General features: G+C 37.3%; 1 protein-coding gene across 6 annotated transcripts in view; it reads right to left on the reverse strand.

The window, feature by feature from the left end:
- Window positions 1–6,441: 6,441 nt before the first annotated feature.
- SEC24B (SEC24 homolog B, COPII coat complex component) overlaps window positions 6,442–18,351 on the reverse strand; it is a 94,780-nt gene continuing 82,870 nt past the window's right edge. For all 6 annotated transcript variants that reach the window (XM_013054000.2, XM_013053996.2, XM_013053999.2 and 3 more), the window contains 7 exons: window positions 18,055–18,165; window positions 16,451–16,626; window positions 15,687–15,824; window positions 12,056–12,160; window positions 11,281–11,373; window positions 7,581–7,684; window positions 6,442–7,335 (listed from right to left, as the gene is read on the reverse strand). In XM_013054000.2, coding sequence (XP_012909454.2) covers window positions 7,221–7,335; window positions 7,581–7,684; window positions 11,281–11,373; window positions 12,056–12,160; window positions 15,687–15,824; window positions 16,451–16,626; window positions 18,055–18,165 — 842 coding nt within the window. In that variant the 3' untranslated portion in view covers window positions 6,442–7,220. The remainder of the gene's footprint in view (window positions 7,336–7,580; window positions 7,685–11,280; window positions 11,374–12,055; window positions 12,161–15,686; window positions 15,825–16,450; window positions 16,627–18,054; window positions 18,166–18,351) is intronic.

The following is an 18,351-nucleotide window of genomic DNA, read 5'->3' on the forward strand; positions in this document are numbered from 1 at the left end:
GAAAAGACAAAAAATTTTTTTACAGAAGACACAGCTACTCCCAAACCCTGGAGAGGTGAAGTTCGAGCGGCAGAGGGGCTTGCACTGCAGCCCGCCTCGGTGTGGAGCCATCTCCTGCTCTGCCTGCCAGCAGGTTACTTGGTAAATGCGTCGGAGCAGCACACTCAAGTGTAGGATATGCAGCTTCCACGAGCCCCCAGAACTCACAAGTGTTGTACATAGCGTTGTGGAAGGTGACCCCAGGAGCAGCATGGGCTTTTGTTTTGGGGGGAACCTGGCAACAAGCTCCAGTCCGCTGAACCTCTGGAAACTTCAGAGGTGGTGCATTCCGGAATTTTCATGGGACTCGTATCCACCTTCTGGCACTGTGCCCATTCTCTCTGGCTGACTTCCCTTCGATTTCTACCTAGCGTTGTATAGTATGTTTCTTCTTTACCCCAGAGACTGTTTACTTTTTCTTTCTTGCTTTTTTTTTTTTTTTTTTTAAGATTTTATTTATTTGACAGAGAGAGAGAGACAGGGAGAGAGGGAACACAATCAAGGGCAGAGTGAGAGGGAGAAGCAGGCTTCCATCAAACAGGGAGCCCGATGCGGGGCTTGATCCCAGCACCCTGGGATCATGACCTGAGCCGAAGGCAGATGCTTAACCAACTGAGCCACCTAGGCGCCTGGTTTTTAATTTTGCTTCCAGGTTCTCAACTCATTTTATCTCGAAGTTGCAATCATTTAACATTGATTCAATATCTACTGAATACCGATGATGTGCCAGGCAGGGTACATCGAAGGCATGTGGGCGCTGAGACAACACAGCTGCCTTCATTTAAGGGGGAACGTTAAGTACAACACAGTGGGCTATGACAGAGATAGCAGACAGAGGGCTGGAAACACACAGGAGGGGGATTGAAAGTAGATGGGGGAGTGGTCAGGAAAGCCTGCCAGGAGGTGGTGATCTTTAGGCTGAGTTCTGAAAGCTGAGTGGGTCTCTGGAGGTAAAGCCAGGTCAGGGTCAGAGGGTTCTCCAGCTAAGGGGAGCAGCGTGTGCAAAGCTTGGAGGGGAAAAACGGGCAGCTCCTCTAAAGTGCCGTCAGTCTCCTTCTCCTTTCAGAGTTCTCCTTCTAGTTCCCACCCGTTCCCCAGTCCAGTTTTGTTCCCATTCCTTCCCTGAGGAAGACCCAAAAGTTTGCCTTAAGTTATACAAAGACAATATAGCTTCATTACCTTTTGGGGAGAAACATGCTTTCAAACCTCTTATTTCTTGGGGACACAAAACTCTGGATCCTAGTTACTAAGAAACTTTGCTTTAAGCTTGGACTCTTCTTGCTGAAACAAATTATTCCTTCATGTCTGCCCATTATTCTTGACTCAGCAAATAATTGTTTCTGATCATTATTAGGAGATAGTCTAGGGGTACAGTATCTTGCATTCTAGTAAAACTATCCACCTTTTGATAGTTAATAGGTATTTCCTATTGTTCATAGGCGAGTCATAAGACGTAGGTCCTGAAGGAGCAAGATTTGAAAGGAACTGGAATACAGATAAAAAATTCTATAAAAAATGGAACTGGTTTTCCAAACTAGTAGTGTTTCATGGCTTTCTCTAGCGTCATTGTGAAATGATTTCATGGTAAGAAAGGCTGATCAGTTTTCTGGTCATTTAATTAAATGTGTTCCTGTTATGTAGCCTGTCCTGGGATAAAGGCTCATAAATATGTGAGGTGGGATAAATACTAAAAAAACCCAAGATAATATTGTGCCTTAAAGTAACTTTCTGTGTAATAAAGAACTGAGAGGAATATATGGGGTTTGCATATTATTTATTTCTAAAGAAAAGATAAGCTTGAGCACGTGATTTAATATTATAAAGCCACAGGCTATTAACTTTAAAAGAAACTATTATATTGCACTTACTCTCCTTCTATTTATAAATTACTTAAATTAGCACCTATATACCAGTGATATCGTCAATGAAGTGTTGCAAGCTATGGAGAGGTGTAGGTTATACGTATTTCTGTCTTAGCAATGAGAGTGTAAATGTTTTAGGACTCATGCACTAAAAACATACTTAAAAATGTAGTTACAGAAAACTAGAACATTACAATGTAAAAATAAGCATAAAGACATCACTACACACTAATCGAATTTATTAACAACCTACACGGCTACCAAGCTAAAATAAAGGTATCTGAAAAGCAAAAGTAGCAAAAACCATGAACAGCTCCCAACAGTTACGATGCACTCATAAGGAAATGCTTGAGTCCTGGCTGGAGGGTAGCATCTGTCTGTTGTCTGAGAGGCTCTCTGTGGCACAGTAATTACACTTTTGGGAGTTTTTGCAAAATTATGAACCTTGCATGGGAACCAAGTTTCTTAGGAGAACAGACATAGAGTCTCAAGTAATTTTTTTTTTTTTTAAAGATTTAATTTATTTATTTGTCAGAGAGAGAGCGAGAGCGAGCACAGGCAGACAGAGTGGAAGGCAGAGTCAGAGGGAGAGGGAGAAGCAGGCTCCCTGCGGAGCAAGGAGCCTGATGTGGGACTCGATCCAGGACGCTGGGATCATGACCTGAGTGGCAGGCAGCTGCTTAACCAACTGAGCCACCCAGGCGTCCCAAGTCTCAAGTAGTTTTAATACTGGTTTATGCTTATGATTGTTTATTCACAAACGAGTGAAAAAAATTTTAGCAACCTTTATCAATTCACTTAGTGGTTCCTAGTAAGGAATGCTTTTTGGCCTCCAGATGGACATGAATATCTACATAACTATGCATTGTTTACTGCTGAAAACTAAAGAACATGGCTTTCACCTTTGGGTTAGCTCCAGACCTATCAGAAGGGAATGCATTGCCTGTGTCCCCAGGTCACACAACCTTCCTTGCATAAGCTGTGTATGCGTACCCTTCCTGCCCACAGGTTACGCCAAGGGCCATGTCTTATAGATATTCTAAGGCAGAAGTGAAGAGGAGACCCAATTTTCTGGTTGATACAGATTTTATCTTTGGATTCAGAGCTAAAAAATGAATGACTCATAAAATATCTACCTACCACTTTTATTTTTCAGGACAACTCAGTCTCTTATAGCAAAGCTTAAGTGTTTTTTTCTTCTCCCTTCAACTCTTCTTTCACTTCTCAGTGACTGCACTCAGAGAGTGTCTGCAGTGTTGTTTTCAGTTTTTTTTTTTACTTTGAAAGTATTTTTAATGTCTTAAAAAGTTACTTTGAATAGAGAACTCATGGCTTAGTATTACATGTCGTTAATTAATACATGCATGTCATAGCCTCACGAGTTGACCACAATAGATTCCTATCCACAAACAGCTTTCAAAGAGTTTTTTGCACACACATATACATTAATGTATAAACATAGAATCCTTCTTCCACTGATTTGTGGACTACACTTAATTTGTTTTATAGAAGTACCCCATAAAACTAGCATGAAAACATGCTAGTAACATCCTTACATGTAAATATGAATGTAAACATCTCTATAAATTGAACTGTATGTTCCTATTTAACAATGGTTTTAATAGGAGATTAGGAAATTTTTTATACCACCTGGGATACTCTTTTAAAATACAACTCTTGGGCGCCTGGGTGGCTCATTTGTTAAGCATCTGCCTTCGGCTCGGGTCATGATCCTGGGGTCCTGAGATCAAGCCCCATACCAGGGTCCCTGCTCAGCGGGGAGCCTGCTTCTCCCTCTCCAACTCCCATTTTGTGTTCTTTTTCTTGCTCTGTTATAAATAAAGTACATCTCTTTGGTCAACCTCCTATCCAGGTGGTGAATATGATTTGAGGAAGAATTGCTGTGTATCAAAAAAGCTCTCCCAGGAACTTCACTTTCCATTCCCACTACAAACACTAAGAACCTCTGACTTTAAAGACAGCTTCAATCAACTGAAAAGAACTCCTGGAAAGCACACCTGTTTTCTTCACAAATAAGTGGCCAGAGACCAGAACTAATTTCCCATCTCCTATGACAATTAACCCATCATGTCTATATTCCTGTTGATGTCAGTCTCTACACATTCTAATAAACCTGGCTGTGTTTTGAGGACACAATTTCCTTATAAACCTTTCAAGAGGTGTCTGTTTTTTTAAAGATTTTATTTATTTGACAGAGAGAGATCACAAGTAGGCAGAGAGGCAGGCGGAGAGAGAGGAGGAAGCATGTTCCCTGCTGAGCAGAGAGCCCGATGCAGGGCTCGATCCTGATCCATGACCCTGAGATCATGACCTGAGCCGAAGGCAGGGGCTTAACCCACTGAGCCACCCAGGAGCTCCAAGGTGTCTTTTTAAGTCTCAAACCCTGGTAGGCACCCCTCAGCTCCTCAATTGCTGACATCCAGATTATCCTTTCTCTTTGCCCACCCCAGGTCCTCTGAGCTCATGCCATCACGCCAGGAAAATCTCCTACTCCTTTATTTATAGTCCCCACATCTCTATAACAATTTCTTGTCACTTATTTTAATAGTCAAATGAATGGTCCATTGAAAACTCTGGATTCTAAGTTCTGACCTCCTTTCCCCCTTGATCTTTTACACCACCTCAATAACCCACTCCCACAGACAGATCCTACATTTCTGTCATTACCAAATTCTAAACTTCGCTCAAATCTCATTTTCAAGCATCCCATATACTGACACCACTTCTTGTCTTTCCATCTCATTCTCTCTGGTGTCCATATTTTAACAGCCCTTGACCTCAACAGGACCTAAAACTACTAAGCCCACTTTCCTTTCTCTATCCGTCTCCCATTTTGCATGCGCCTCCAAAATGAGTCCCTCTTTTGTCCTTTTCTTTCTTTTTTTTTTTTTTTTTAAAGATTTTATTTATTTATCAGAGAGAGAGAGGGGGAGAGAGCGAGCACAGGCAGACAGAATGGCAGGCAGAGGCAGAGGGAGAAGCAGGCTCCCCGCTGAGCAAGGAACCCGATGCGGGACTCGATCCCGGGACGCTGGGATCATGACCTGAGCCGAAGGCAGCTGCTCAACCAACCGAGCCACCCAGGTGTCCCCTCTTTTGTCCTTTTCATGTGTCTTCAATTCCCTTGTACCAACCATGCTGAAATCCAACCGTCTACCATGTAGCTGAATGTGGCTAGAGGAAAGAGACACAGCTAAGCTAGATGGTTTCAAGCTCATGACTCATATGCCAAGATGGTTCCTCAGTGCTGCCTGACAATCCTACTACAGGCCACTAATCAATTCAATTTCTCACTCTCCTGGGTAACTATTTCTTGAAACTTCTCCTACTTTTCCCCTTCCCCAGAGAAAACAAGGGCAATCTGAAGATAATTTCTATATTCGCCTGTCACTTGGATGGCTCTCCTTCCAGATATCCAGGTGGGTTTACATCTGTGCTCAGCTGTCACCTTTTCAGAAGGGCCTTCCCTAGTTACTATAAAAAATGGCTTCTTGATTTATCCAGTTTTATTTTTCTTTGTAGCATTCATGACGCCTGACATATACTGTCTTTTCTGTAGTCCTCCACACCATTACTCTAAACTGTAAGCTCTATGAAAGTGGGGATTTTGTGTTTTGTGCCTAGAACAAAGTCTGACAAGTATTAAGTGCCTATAAATATTTATTGAATGAAAAACAAAATATCCAGACAAAAGATTTTTGTTTTTCTTAAAATAGAAACATGACACTTTTTGTTATAAAATTACAGTATTTAGCTGTCCTTAAGAGTGTTGTAGTTTTCCCTAATGTTCAGTAAGATTCACTCTTCCTGGAGGCAGCATGGTACAGAGACAAATACAGTCCTGGGATGAGGGCAGGAGGGGAGTAGGCGGTGGGTGGGGAGAACATTTGGCTTTTACCATTAGCTCTGTCACTAATTAGTAATGTCATTTAGGGTGAGTCATTTAACCTCTCATTTCCATCAGGGAATGTGAGAGAGTACTTTTATTTTTATCTAAAGAAAATACCACCAAACACAAAACCAGTAAAAATCACTCACTACACACACCAAAAATCTTGTTCCTTTCAAAGTGAATTGATAGGACTTTCATACTTATAAAACAGAATTCCATTCCACAATCTAATAGATCATTAATAGTTTTTATACTAAATATGCTGTTAGCAAATGAGAGACTTTTCTCATTAGAATAAAATCACTCTCAAAATTCAAGATGATAATCATAACAGTCAATTAAATAGAAGAGTCACATATGTCATGAAAATTTTCTTGCTATGAATGTACAGAAAAAAATGCCCAATTTAACTGAGAAAGGCAAATTAAGATTATACCTAGTCAATACTCGTATGTATTTTAAAAGTGACACTGGTTTTTTAAGAATACAAACAGAATGAGTACTTGGTAATGTCCAGAAACTAATAAAAACGAATGGATTCAAATACTACTAAATTCAAGTAGTAAACTCAATATATCCTATATGCAGAAGTAACACCAACCCTCCCCACAACAAAAAAACACCAAATATTGTCAAGCAAAATATTTTTAATTAGTAGGCTGATCATAAATAAATCCACATAAAAGATTTAACAGAATTACAAAGAGTTTTGTATTTCTTTCGTGGACTCAATTCATAACACGCATTAGTCAACCTCATTCTTGAACTGTGACAAAAGGAGTTGTCATCCAACAATGCAGTTCAGTTTAAGCAATTTGTATTTTGTAGTTACATTTTTACATTTTCTTTACAAATGTAACATTTATGTACATTATATATATATTTTTCTATAGTTCATGTACTGAAATGCTACTTTTTTTTTTACAGGGAAAATATTGAATTCATGAATACAAATCATTCCTTGTTAAAAAGTAATTCATATAAACAAGTAACACGGTACCACTGCCTTTTGGCATCTCTTGTCAGACAGAGTTCAAGTCCGGAAGAGTTTCTATCAATTATCAGAAAAAGGAATTGATTTAATTTGACATTATGACGTTATCATTCCACAGAGCTACCTAAATGTGCCGGCTTGCACTGCCGCACTACTGGAAATGTGCAGAAACCAATTCAAAGTGGACTCGGTGAAACAGCATCATAAATACCATTAATTCAGGCTGAAGAAAACCTGTCAAGTTCTTTCTTCCCCTTCACCTTTTGCCAAAGCCTCAGGGTGCTACACTCTACGCACTCTGTCTTGTAACAGCAAATGCCTTCGTTTCAAATATCCTAGATGTGCTTTCCTGACAGATTATGCTTTACCTAGGCTATGGGTCTTTTTCTTCATATTCAAATTTTATTCCACTTCACTTACAAATCTGCTGCTGAATGTGAAGCAAAAATTCATAGTAAGAGAATGCGGCTTCTGTTCGGTCTTCAATCAAATGTTGAAAAAATTCTGTTTTGGCAGGACTCTCATCTCTGAAATGAAAAAAAAAGGGGGGTTATTTGTCTAAAAATGCACATCATTACAGAGTATATATTTAAACAATTACTAACACGTGGGGGCTTTAGGAAAATGGAACATGGCTATTAACCAATTAACAGCATTCTCCTATTAGTATATGTTTTCATAATATTATTTAAGGTTTGCTTTGAAGACATGCAGTTTCACACAGACTGCACAGGATAAGACAATTTCATAATTAAGTTACAGAAGTACTTACTTTACCACGTGAAGAATTGGGCTTAATGGTCTGTTGTCTCTAAGCCAAGTTATAAAGGATCTTGCTCTTTCTGATGAAAGTGTATCTAGCTCTGGAAGATGAGTCTGGTAAAAGTAATACAATTAGGAAATTACTTCCTTTCTTATGGACTGTAGCAATATTAGAACTAAATCATGATTCATTCCTGTTACCACCAACCAACTGCCAGCACTCTATTCCTAGACCTAAAGCAGCAACCAAAAGGGGGAAATTCAAATTGTTCACAAATCTGTTTATATTTTTCTGGATAAGTTAATAAAATATGTTTCATTCATTCATTTTTAGAGAGAGAGTGTGTGTGTGCACATGCACAAGCAGGAGGAAGGGGAGCAAGGAGAGAGAAAGGGAGAAGAAAAGAGAAAATCTTAAGTAGGTTCCACACCCAGTGTGGAGCCCAATGCAGGGTTCAATCTCACAACTCTGAGATCATGACCTCAGGTGAGAGCAAGAGTCAGATGATTAACTGACTGAGCCACCTAGGTGCCCCAACACATGTTTAATGATAAGTATGTCACTGATATTTTGCCTGCATATTATATTTTTTCTAACTAAGTCAATAAAACATACACAATGATTAGTATGTCAATGGTATTGTACTGTACTTTTAGTTTCATCTAAAGGAAACATGCAAATGAAGGGGGTTATCACTAACTTCTAAATTTACCCAACAGTTATAGACTCCATCCTCTTCTAAAAACAGTTATTCTCAGAGAATTGTGTGTTTCCGTTAGTCCCTAAAATTTAAGGGCAAGGGAAATGCAAATCAAACTACAATGAGATATACCCCCCCCCCCCGCCATGAGATGTCACCTCACATCTGTCAGAATGGCTGAAATCAACAACACAAGAAACAACAGGTGTTGGTGAGGGTGGGAGATGGGAATTCTCTCATACTTGTTGGTGGGAATGCAAACTAGACAGCCACTGTGGAAAACAGTATGGAGGCTCTTCAAAAACTTAAAAATAGAACCACATTACAACACAGCAACTGCACTACTAGGTTCTGACCCAAAGGATACAAAAACACTAATTCAAAGGGCTACAAGAATCCCTATTTATAGCAGCAGCATCAACCATAGCCAAGATAGGGAAGTAGCCCAAGTGTCCACTGACTGATGAATGGTTAAAGAAGAAATTATATATATGTTTCTCTCACTTATAAATAATATATATATATATATATATATATATATATATATATATATATATACCCCCACTGGAATATTACTCAGCCATAAAAAAGAATGAAATCTTGTCATTTCCAACAACATGGAGAAAGTACAATGCTAAGCAAAATAATCAGAGAAAGACAAATACCAAATGATTTCACTCTGCAATGGAATTTGAGAAACAAAACAAACAAGAAAAGCGGGAAAAGAGAGAAGGAGAGAGAGAGAGAGAGAGAGAGAGAGAAACTAAGAAATAGACTTTTGACCACAGAGACTCTAGACTATGGAGAACAAACTGATGGTTACCAGCAGGTAGGGTAGGGAGGTGAAATAAGGGATGGGGGTTAAGGAGCGCACTTGTGATGCGCACCTGGTTATGTACGGATGTGCTGAACTGCACTGCACACCTGCAACTAATATAACACTGTGTATTAACTAAATGGAATCAAAATAAAAACTTAAGAAAAAAGGTAAGGGTAAGGAATTTTAAAGAACGGTGTGGATGTGTAAATACATTTAAAAACTACATGCAAGATTCTTTTTAAAGACTTAAGAGTTTCTTCTTCTTCTCTTTTTTTTTTTTTTTAAAGATTTTATTTATTTATTTGACAGAGAGAGATTACAAGTAGGCAGAGAGAGAGAGAGGAGGAAGCAGGCTCCCTGCTGAGCAGAGAGCCCGATGCGGGACTCGATCCCAGGACCCTGAGATCATGACCTGAGCTGAAGGCAGCGGCTTAACCCACTGAGCCACCCAGGCGCCCTTAAGAGTTTATTCTTATGTATTTTATAAATTGAATAAATACATATTACAAAATAGAAATAAATATTTTTGTATATGAATTTATATGATGGGAGGAAACATTTATATGTTTCCAAAGCCAAATTAATAAACTAAATCACTCAAAATACAGCATGTAAAACAAAAAAATTTAAATAGAAAAGCTTTACTTACTGTTATTTTGTCTTCTTAATTATGAGTGAGCCTGAACATTGTTTCATATGGCTACTACTATATTTCCCCCCTGTAAATTGTCTATTCAAATCCTTTGCCCATTTTTCTTTTCCTTTTTTTCTGAGGGGACCAGGGTGTCTTTTTCTGAAAGATTTGTAAGACAACTTTTTATACTAGAAAAATTAGCTCATTCTCAGTCCTGAGCTACAGGTAACTTTCTGATTTTGTTGACCATCTTTTGGCTTTATTTATTTTACCACATAGAAATACTTTAGTTTTTAATGCTATCAGATTTATTAATCTTTTTCATCACTGACTTACAAAGGCCTTATCCATTTTAATACAATAAAGATTATTTTTCTAGTATTTTTTCTTTAAATATATTCATTAGCACATTCTATTTTTCATGAATTAGATCCATTTCTGACCTCTGTTTTGTTCTGCTGATATGTTCATAAAGCTAGTATCACAGTGTTTAAATAACTACAGCACTAAAATAAAGTTTACTATTTTATTTAGAACTTCTTTTTCATATGCTTTTCCCATTTGCTGAGTTTTTTCCCTCTTTTCAAACTTCTCCTTATTAACTTCATTTGCTGAGTCTTAGAAGTGAACTCTGGAATTACTGTGTCAAATATAAAAAAAAAACCCAGAAATAGACAACAGCAATTGTTTGCTATTTGCAAACAACTGTGATTTTGAAATAGCAATATCACAATCAGAATGTGATAAAAATTACATTGATTTTAAATTAACTTCCGGAGGAAGGACAGATCTACAATATCCAACGGTAAAGTAGGCCTTTCCTATTAATTACAGAGAACTATTTTAGGATCATATTTCTTTGGTATTGGTTAATAAACATACAATAAATGTCCACTGAAAAAATTACATTTATTATCAATAAAATAACTTAAATCAGAAGTTAAAGTTGTTGGAAAACATTTTGGCAGTTTCTCAAAAAGTTAAACACAGTTTACCATGTGGCCCAGCAATTCTACTCCTAGGTATATACCCAAGAGAACCGAAAACGTGTGTTCACACAAACACTTGCACATAAACTGTTCATACTAATACTACTCACAAAGCCCCAAAATGAAAAACACCCAATATTCATGAATGAATGACTGGATTTAAAAATGTAGCCTAACTGTTTAATTACTACTTAGTCATAAAAAAGAATGAAGTACTCATACATGCTACAATATGAACTTTAAAAACATCATGGGAAGTGAAACAAACAAACACACACAAAAGGCCATATATTATGGAATTCCATAATTCCATAACATGAAATGGCAATGCCAGAGAGACAGAAGGTAATTAGTGGTTGCCAGGGGAAAGGAGGAGGGGAATTTGGAATACAGGTTTTTTTGGGGGTGTGTGTGACAGAAATGGTCTGAAATTAAAATACTGGTGATTATTGTACCACAGTTGTATACTTTATGACAACTGAAATGGTGAAGTGTGTGAATTTTAGCTCACTAAAAATTTTAAACAAACAAGCATACAAAAACTTAAAACTGTAAAAGGCACTGACCATTTTCTGTGGTATTGATGCAAAATTAGGATACCCGAGTACATCCTCTATGAAGTGATTGTCACAGCTTTTTCCAATCCAAATGTAAAAAACCTAAAATGAAAAAAAAAAAAACACAAAATATTAAAACTCCCTAATCTGAAATTTTAGAGTGCTTCACATCTTCTTAGCTTAAATTTCAAGAATTCCCATAAACTATATTTTACCATCTTCTATCTTTTTTTCCCTTTAGAAGGTAGTATTTTAGCCAAGATAACCAAGTATTTTAGCCAAGACTTACTATTTTCCCTATCCACTTTTTCAGTTATTGTCTATTTTAACTAATGGGCTCTCCCACATCCACCCTTTTCCTGCTCAAAAGGTATCAGTTATGAAGTCATCTTGACCATTCTGATACCCTTTCACCACCATCCTGCCCAGTGACTTCTCCTAAACTCCTAATTATTACTGGCATTTCAGGCAAAGGACAGAAGTTGAAACTGATAGACTACTGAGGTCCCTTTGAATTTGGGATTCTAAATGGTAAAATCCTTAAAGACAGAACTCATTTCTTTACTATTCTATCAAGTATACATTATCCATACAATAAATAATCCATGAAAATAAAACGATATCCAACTAGAAAAGTCTAAAATAAATTGACCTCTTGTGCCAGGGACTAATTTATTGCCTCTCTATTCCTTATTTCACCTTTCACTGCCTGATCTATGATCATACGTGTTTCTCCTTTTGCCCGCTGGAACAGTGTTAAACTTTATGAGTAGAGGGTGCTTACAGAGCCACAGTCCATAAGGAAAGCACCTTCTCTTGTCAGTTTCTCTGCAGACAATTTTTGAAGAGGTGGCTGAGGTACAACCTTGTCATTAACATGTATTGCACCCTGGGGGGGAAAAAAAAAGATGGAGTGAGCTTATACAACTATCAGCACAGTGTGGAACATAAGGGCTACTAGTTCTTTATAAAATACTGAAAAACGACACTAGAGAATTTTGTAAGATGCAAAAAGTTACTGATAATACACTACCACCTTGACTATAGAATCAAGACACTCAAATGTACTCAAGTTACAAAGATAAAAACACGATGGGGCGCCTGTGTGGCTCAGTTGGTCTAAGTGTCTGACTCTCGGTTTTGGCTCAAGTGGTGATCTCAGGTCAAGAGATCAGGCCCTATGTTGGGATCTGCATGAGGCTTGTGCTACGCAAGGAGTCTGTTTGAGATCTCTCCCTCTCCCTCTGCCTCGCCCTGCTTGTGCATGCTCTCTCTCTTTCTAAAATAAATAAATAAATAAAATCTTTAAAAAACAAAGATAAAAACATGAATATGTAAAATGATCTGCCCACTTTCTTCCTTTCTGAGATCAGATACGTTAAAAGTACGATTATTAAATCTTCTGAAAAGCAAGCTACTCTTTTACATTTCTCAAGGAGCAAAATACAGAAGATTCCAAAGAGTAGTTTTACTCTAGGAAGAAAAGACACTACACATTTGCATATTAAAAATAACTGTTGGACATCAGATCTGGTTTATAATATAATCAAAACTGCACTTATATCAGAGAGAACATACCTCAACATAATGAAGGCCATATATGAAAAACCCGCAGCTAACATCATATTTAATGGCGAAAAACTGAGAACCTTCCCCTTAAGATCAGGAACAAGACAAGGATGCCCACTCTCACCACTTGTACTAGAAGTCCTATGCACAGCAATCAGATAGCAACCACAAAAATAAAAGGCAACCAAATCAGTAAGGAAGAAGTAAAACTTTCACTACTTGTAGATGACAAGACAGAAAACCCTGAAGGGATGCCTGGATGGCTCAGTGGGTTAAGCTTCTGCCTTCAGCTCAGGTCCTGATCCCAGGGTCCTGGGATAAAGCCCGCATTGGGCTCTCTGCTCACCCCCACCCCCTGCCCATCCCGCCTGCCTCTCTGCCTACTTGTGATCTCTCTCTCTCTGTGTCAAATGAATAAATAAAATCTTAAAGAAAGAAAGAAAGAAAGAAAACCCTGAAGACACCACCAAAAAATTCTAGAACTGATAAATGAATCTGGTAAGGTTCTAGGACAAAAAATCAATATACAGAAAACTGTTGTGTTTCTATACACTAATAATTAAGTAGCAGAAAGAGAAATTAAGAAAACAACCTCATTTACAATTACACCCAAAACAATAAAATACTTAAGGATAAACTTAACCAAGGATGTAGAAGACCTGTTTCTGAAAACTCTATAACACACTAAGAAACTGAAGATGACACAAACAAATGGAAAGCTATTCCACGTTCATGGGTTGGGAGAATAAATATTGCTAAAATGTACATACTATCCAAAGCAATCTGCAGATTTAATGTAATCAGTATCAAAATAGCCACAGTATTTTCCAGAGAAATAAAACAAATAATCCTAAAATGTGTATGGAGCCACAAAAAGCCCCAAATAGCTAAAGCAATCTTGGAAAAAAGAACAACAAAACTGGAGGTATCACAACCCCAGATTTCAAGATATCTTACAAAGCAATAATAATCAAAACAATAAGATACTGGCACAAAAACAGACACATAGATCAGGGGAATGGAAGAGAGACCCCAGAAATAAACTCATGATTATTTGGTCAATTAATCTTTGACAAAGGAGGCAAGAATATGTAATGGGAAAGGACAGGCTCCTCAACAAATAGTGTTGCGGCAACACACAAAAGAATGAAACAGGAACCCAAATATGTGATCTGAAACTGTAAAAATCCTAGAGGAGAAGCACTGGCAGTAATTTCTCTGACACTGGCCATTGCAACGTTTTTCTAGAAGGTCTCCTAAGGTGAGGGTATTGAAAGCAAAAATAAATCACTGGGACTACATAAAAATAAAAAGCTTCTGCTCCGCAAAGGAAACAATCAGCCAAATGAAAAGACAGCACACCGAATGGGAGAAGATATATCCAATAAACCGAAAAGGTTTAATATCCAAAATATATAAAGAATTTATACAATTATTTATACGACAACAAAAACCCAAATAATCCAATTAAAAATGGGCAAAAGACATGAACAGACATTTCTCCAAAGACATCCAGATGGCCACCTGACTCATGAAAAGATGCTCAACATCACTTATCAGGGAAATGCAAGTCAAAACCACATGAGTTACCACCTCACACCTGTAAGAATGGCTGAAATAAACACAAGAAACAACAAATGTTGGCAAGAAGGTGGAGAAAAAAGGAACCCTCATGTGCTCTTGGTGGGAATGCAAACTGGTGTAGCCATTGTGGAAAACCATATGGAAGTTCCTCAACTTAAAAACAGAATTACAATATGCACTATTAATTTGTATTTACCCAAAGAATACAAAAACACTAATTCCAAAAGACATATGTACCCCTATGTTTACTGGAGCATTATTTACAATAGCCAAAGTACGGAAGTAATCCAAGTATCCATCAACAGATGAATGGATAAAGAAAAAATGGTGTATACACACACACACACACACACACAATGGAAAATTATTCAGCCATAAGAATGAATGAAATCTTGCCACGCCATGGATAGATGTAGATGGTATAATGCTAAGTGAAATAAGTCAGTCAGAGAAAGACAAATACCGTTTAGATCTCACTCACATGTGGCATTTAAGAAACAAAACAAATGAACACACACACACAAACCAAAAAATCAGACTCTTAACTATAGAGAACTGGCAGTCACCAGAGGGGATGTGGGTGGGGGGGTGGATAAAGGGGACCAAGAGTACGTTTATCATGATGAGCACTGAGTAATATACAGAATTACTAAAGCACTATATTATATACTGAAACTAATACATAACACTATATGTTAATTATACTGGAATTAAAAACAAAACAGGACACCTGTATGGCTCAGGTCATGATCCCAGAGTCCCAAGACTGAGCTCTGAGTCAGACAGGATCCCTGCTCAGCAGGGAAGTCTGCTTCTCCCTCCTCCCCTTTTCCCCACTTGTGCATGCTTACTCTCTCGCTCTCAAATGAATAAATGAATAAATAAAATCATTAAAAAAAAAAAAAAAAAGAACCCAACAAAATTAAAAATTATACTCTGATCACATTAAGAACAGCCAGTATCTACAAAATATAAATGGAAATGTCCACTCTACAACTTACTTTGTAATAAATATTATAACCAAATCACAAGGTGAATTACTTCCCATATTTCTGAAAACTCCATAACCACAGACAGTATCTGACAGTCCTATTATTCAACCAAATTCATAGCTAGTGTCCTTATTTAATGTATTATTACTATCATAGGGAATAAGCAGATGTAAAAAATTGTTACTAATACATTAGTAGCTTAGCTGTAGAATCAAGACACTCAAATATATTTAAATTACAAAAATTTCAAGTACACTAAAAAAATTATACCTCATCTGTCAATCTGTCTATCCTGTATAAGTTGGGGTGAATCATTTTCATCAGATGAACAAGCGGTTGACACTTTATCTGACACATGGCATATACACGATCATCGAGGCGTGTGCTTGTACCGGTTCTAAATGCTTTCTATAAAACAACAACAAAAACAACACCGTATTTTTCAAATAAAACATAAATGTAGACAAATATCAAAACAAATATATATACCATCACAGTATGGAAAAAGCACGGCCTTCGAATAGACCTGGATTGAATTCTCAGCTCTGACATTCAATAGGCAGATATGTGAGCTAGTTATTTAGCTTCTCAAAGCTATATTATCTTAAGAAAAACAGAGAAAAAAATACCTCTCTAGGCTGCTGTAAGGATTAAATAGGATGATGCATATATAACAACTATTACGTGCCTGAGACTTGGAAAGATGTTTGATGGACAGTAAATCCTCTCCTTAGAGTCTCCTTCCAGAAGCACATACATTTTTAAGACTGTGCTATAAGCACACTATTATTCAAGCTGCTCCCACATACTGAAGAGTGAGAGCATGTGGCTTCATGACAGTCATCATTTGTTTTTATATACTTTTTTCTACTGGCTATTGTTTTTCAAAAACTTTTCCAATGCTAAGTAGTAAAACTATCTAGTTAATTATTAAAAACCCCAGAAAACCTGGATTTCATTTCATCTATGTACTGAGAAGGTATGTAATGCACCTGATACATGTATGAAATGTACCAGTGTAGACAGAGAGCTACCTGTTTGAGAAGGGCCAAAACGTAGAGGGGAAAGAGCTTGAGGGAGCTGGGTGCTATCAGTGCGGAGTGCTGTAAATTTGAGACAGTTGAGCCATATGCAGACAGGGAGTCCACCACAGCATTCACTAAGGCATCTCTTGCATCTGACAGGCTGGACGAGACAGACCGATCAACAGCTGTAACGCAATCACAGTGAACATGGATTTAACCACCAGACTCCAATGAATGCTACAAGGGATAAAATTTACACGCATTATTTAAGAAACCAACAAAAATTCTACTTTTAGGAGAGAAAACTAACATTTTACTTGCCCCTTCATTTTCCAAGTGTCTGCTCATTACACAATTTTTAGGAAATGAATCTGGCTAATTCTCACAATCAGAGCAGATCTAGATTATTTTGGATCCTTTTTTCTTCATCTCTTTACATCTGAAACCACTTAACTGCCATTGATATTAGAGAATGTATATCAACCATTTACATCTGAGAAAGCTCTAGGGATGGTGCAGTTACTCCAGTAGAAGTCACATGTATAAAATATCATTTTTTTTCTGCATAAACAATGTAAGTTCTACAATCTGAGTTATCCCTTGTGATCCTCTGAAATCTTCTTTGTCAAAGCATTCCCGGGTCAAGGAAACAAAGAGGGCAATTGAACATAGGTTCTCAAACAGACAGTGAAAAGCCAGATATCAGTGTGAAACTTATTTTCTTCTAAGTACATATTTTATTAAGCTAAAGATAGCCTACAGATATGCTCAAGTATCAAAAATAAAACTACACTGAAAAACAATCAGTTATAATATACTGAATTTGAAATATAGATAAAAAATAATTAAAAATTGGCATACTTTTGTAAATGCTATTATAATTTTCCCAAAATGAATAACAATGACTATTTTTCTCTAGGGCTGTATGAAAAATAAAGTTCATTTCATGCCCCAAGAGAAAATTCACTGAAAACCAAACATTCAATGTTATACGATTCCCCAAAATAATTTTTTTAAATTTACACACAATAAAATTTATGTTTTGGGGTATAATTGTACAGTGATTATATGTCAAACACACAGCCATATAGTCACTACCATAATCAAAATATACAACAGTTCCATTACCCCCAAAATATCCAGTGGTATTGCCCCACTGTGGTAAAATCCCACTACCTTTAACCCTGATAATCAACAATCTGTTTGTTCTCCATCCCTATAATCTTCCCTTTTCCAGAAGGTCATATGAATGTAAAACTCCTTTCATTTAGCATAATGCTTGTGAGAGTCATTCTTGTCTACTGACATAGCATCAGTTCATTTCTTTTTATTACTGAGTTGTATTTCCACTGTATGGATATACCATGGTTTGTTCCTACTTTTACCAGTTGAAGGACATTTGGGTTGTTACCAGCTTTCAGTGATTATGAAGCCCTCAAAGATTTTTAAACTAACGCATTAACAAGAATTATAAGAACAGTCCAATTCACAGTGCTGTAAATGAAAATGGAGAACGTATGTATCTTCTAAGTAGGGATTTGGATGAAATGCCCAGGTTTCAGTTTTTAGGACAGAAAACCACCTTTCACCTGTTCCTTCACATTTTCACTCACCCATGTTTGCCAGGAGGCAGACGGCAGCCTGTATATCCACTCCCGCATATACATCTGCGAGTGAGCTTACTACTGGCAAACACAGCGTGTGCACTCTAATTCTCCGCTCACCTATACAGAAGGAGGAAGCAACATCATTGCAGAAACACATCAGGCCAAGACAGAAATAAAGCAAACAGTTCAAAACATTACTCAAATTACTATTCTGATTGGATTAAGTCACCCATAAAATTCTGAAATGTGAATACAAAGTGTTGCAAGTAAAACTTTTTTTTTTTTTTTAAAGATTTTATTTAT

This window comes from Mustela putorius, unplaced genomic scaffold (assembly GCF_011764305.1).
Source record: "Mustela putorius furo isolate JIRA1106 unplaced genomic scaffold, ASM1176430v1.1 tig00000868_pilon_pilon_pilon, whole genome shotgun sequence".
NCBI classification, from domain to species: Eukaryota; Metazoa; Chordata; class Mammalia; order Carnivora; family Mustelidae; genus Mustela; species Mustela putorius.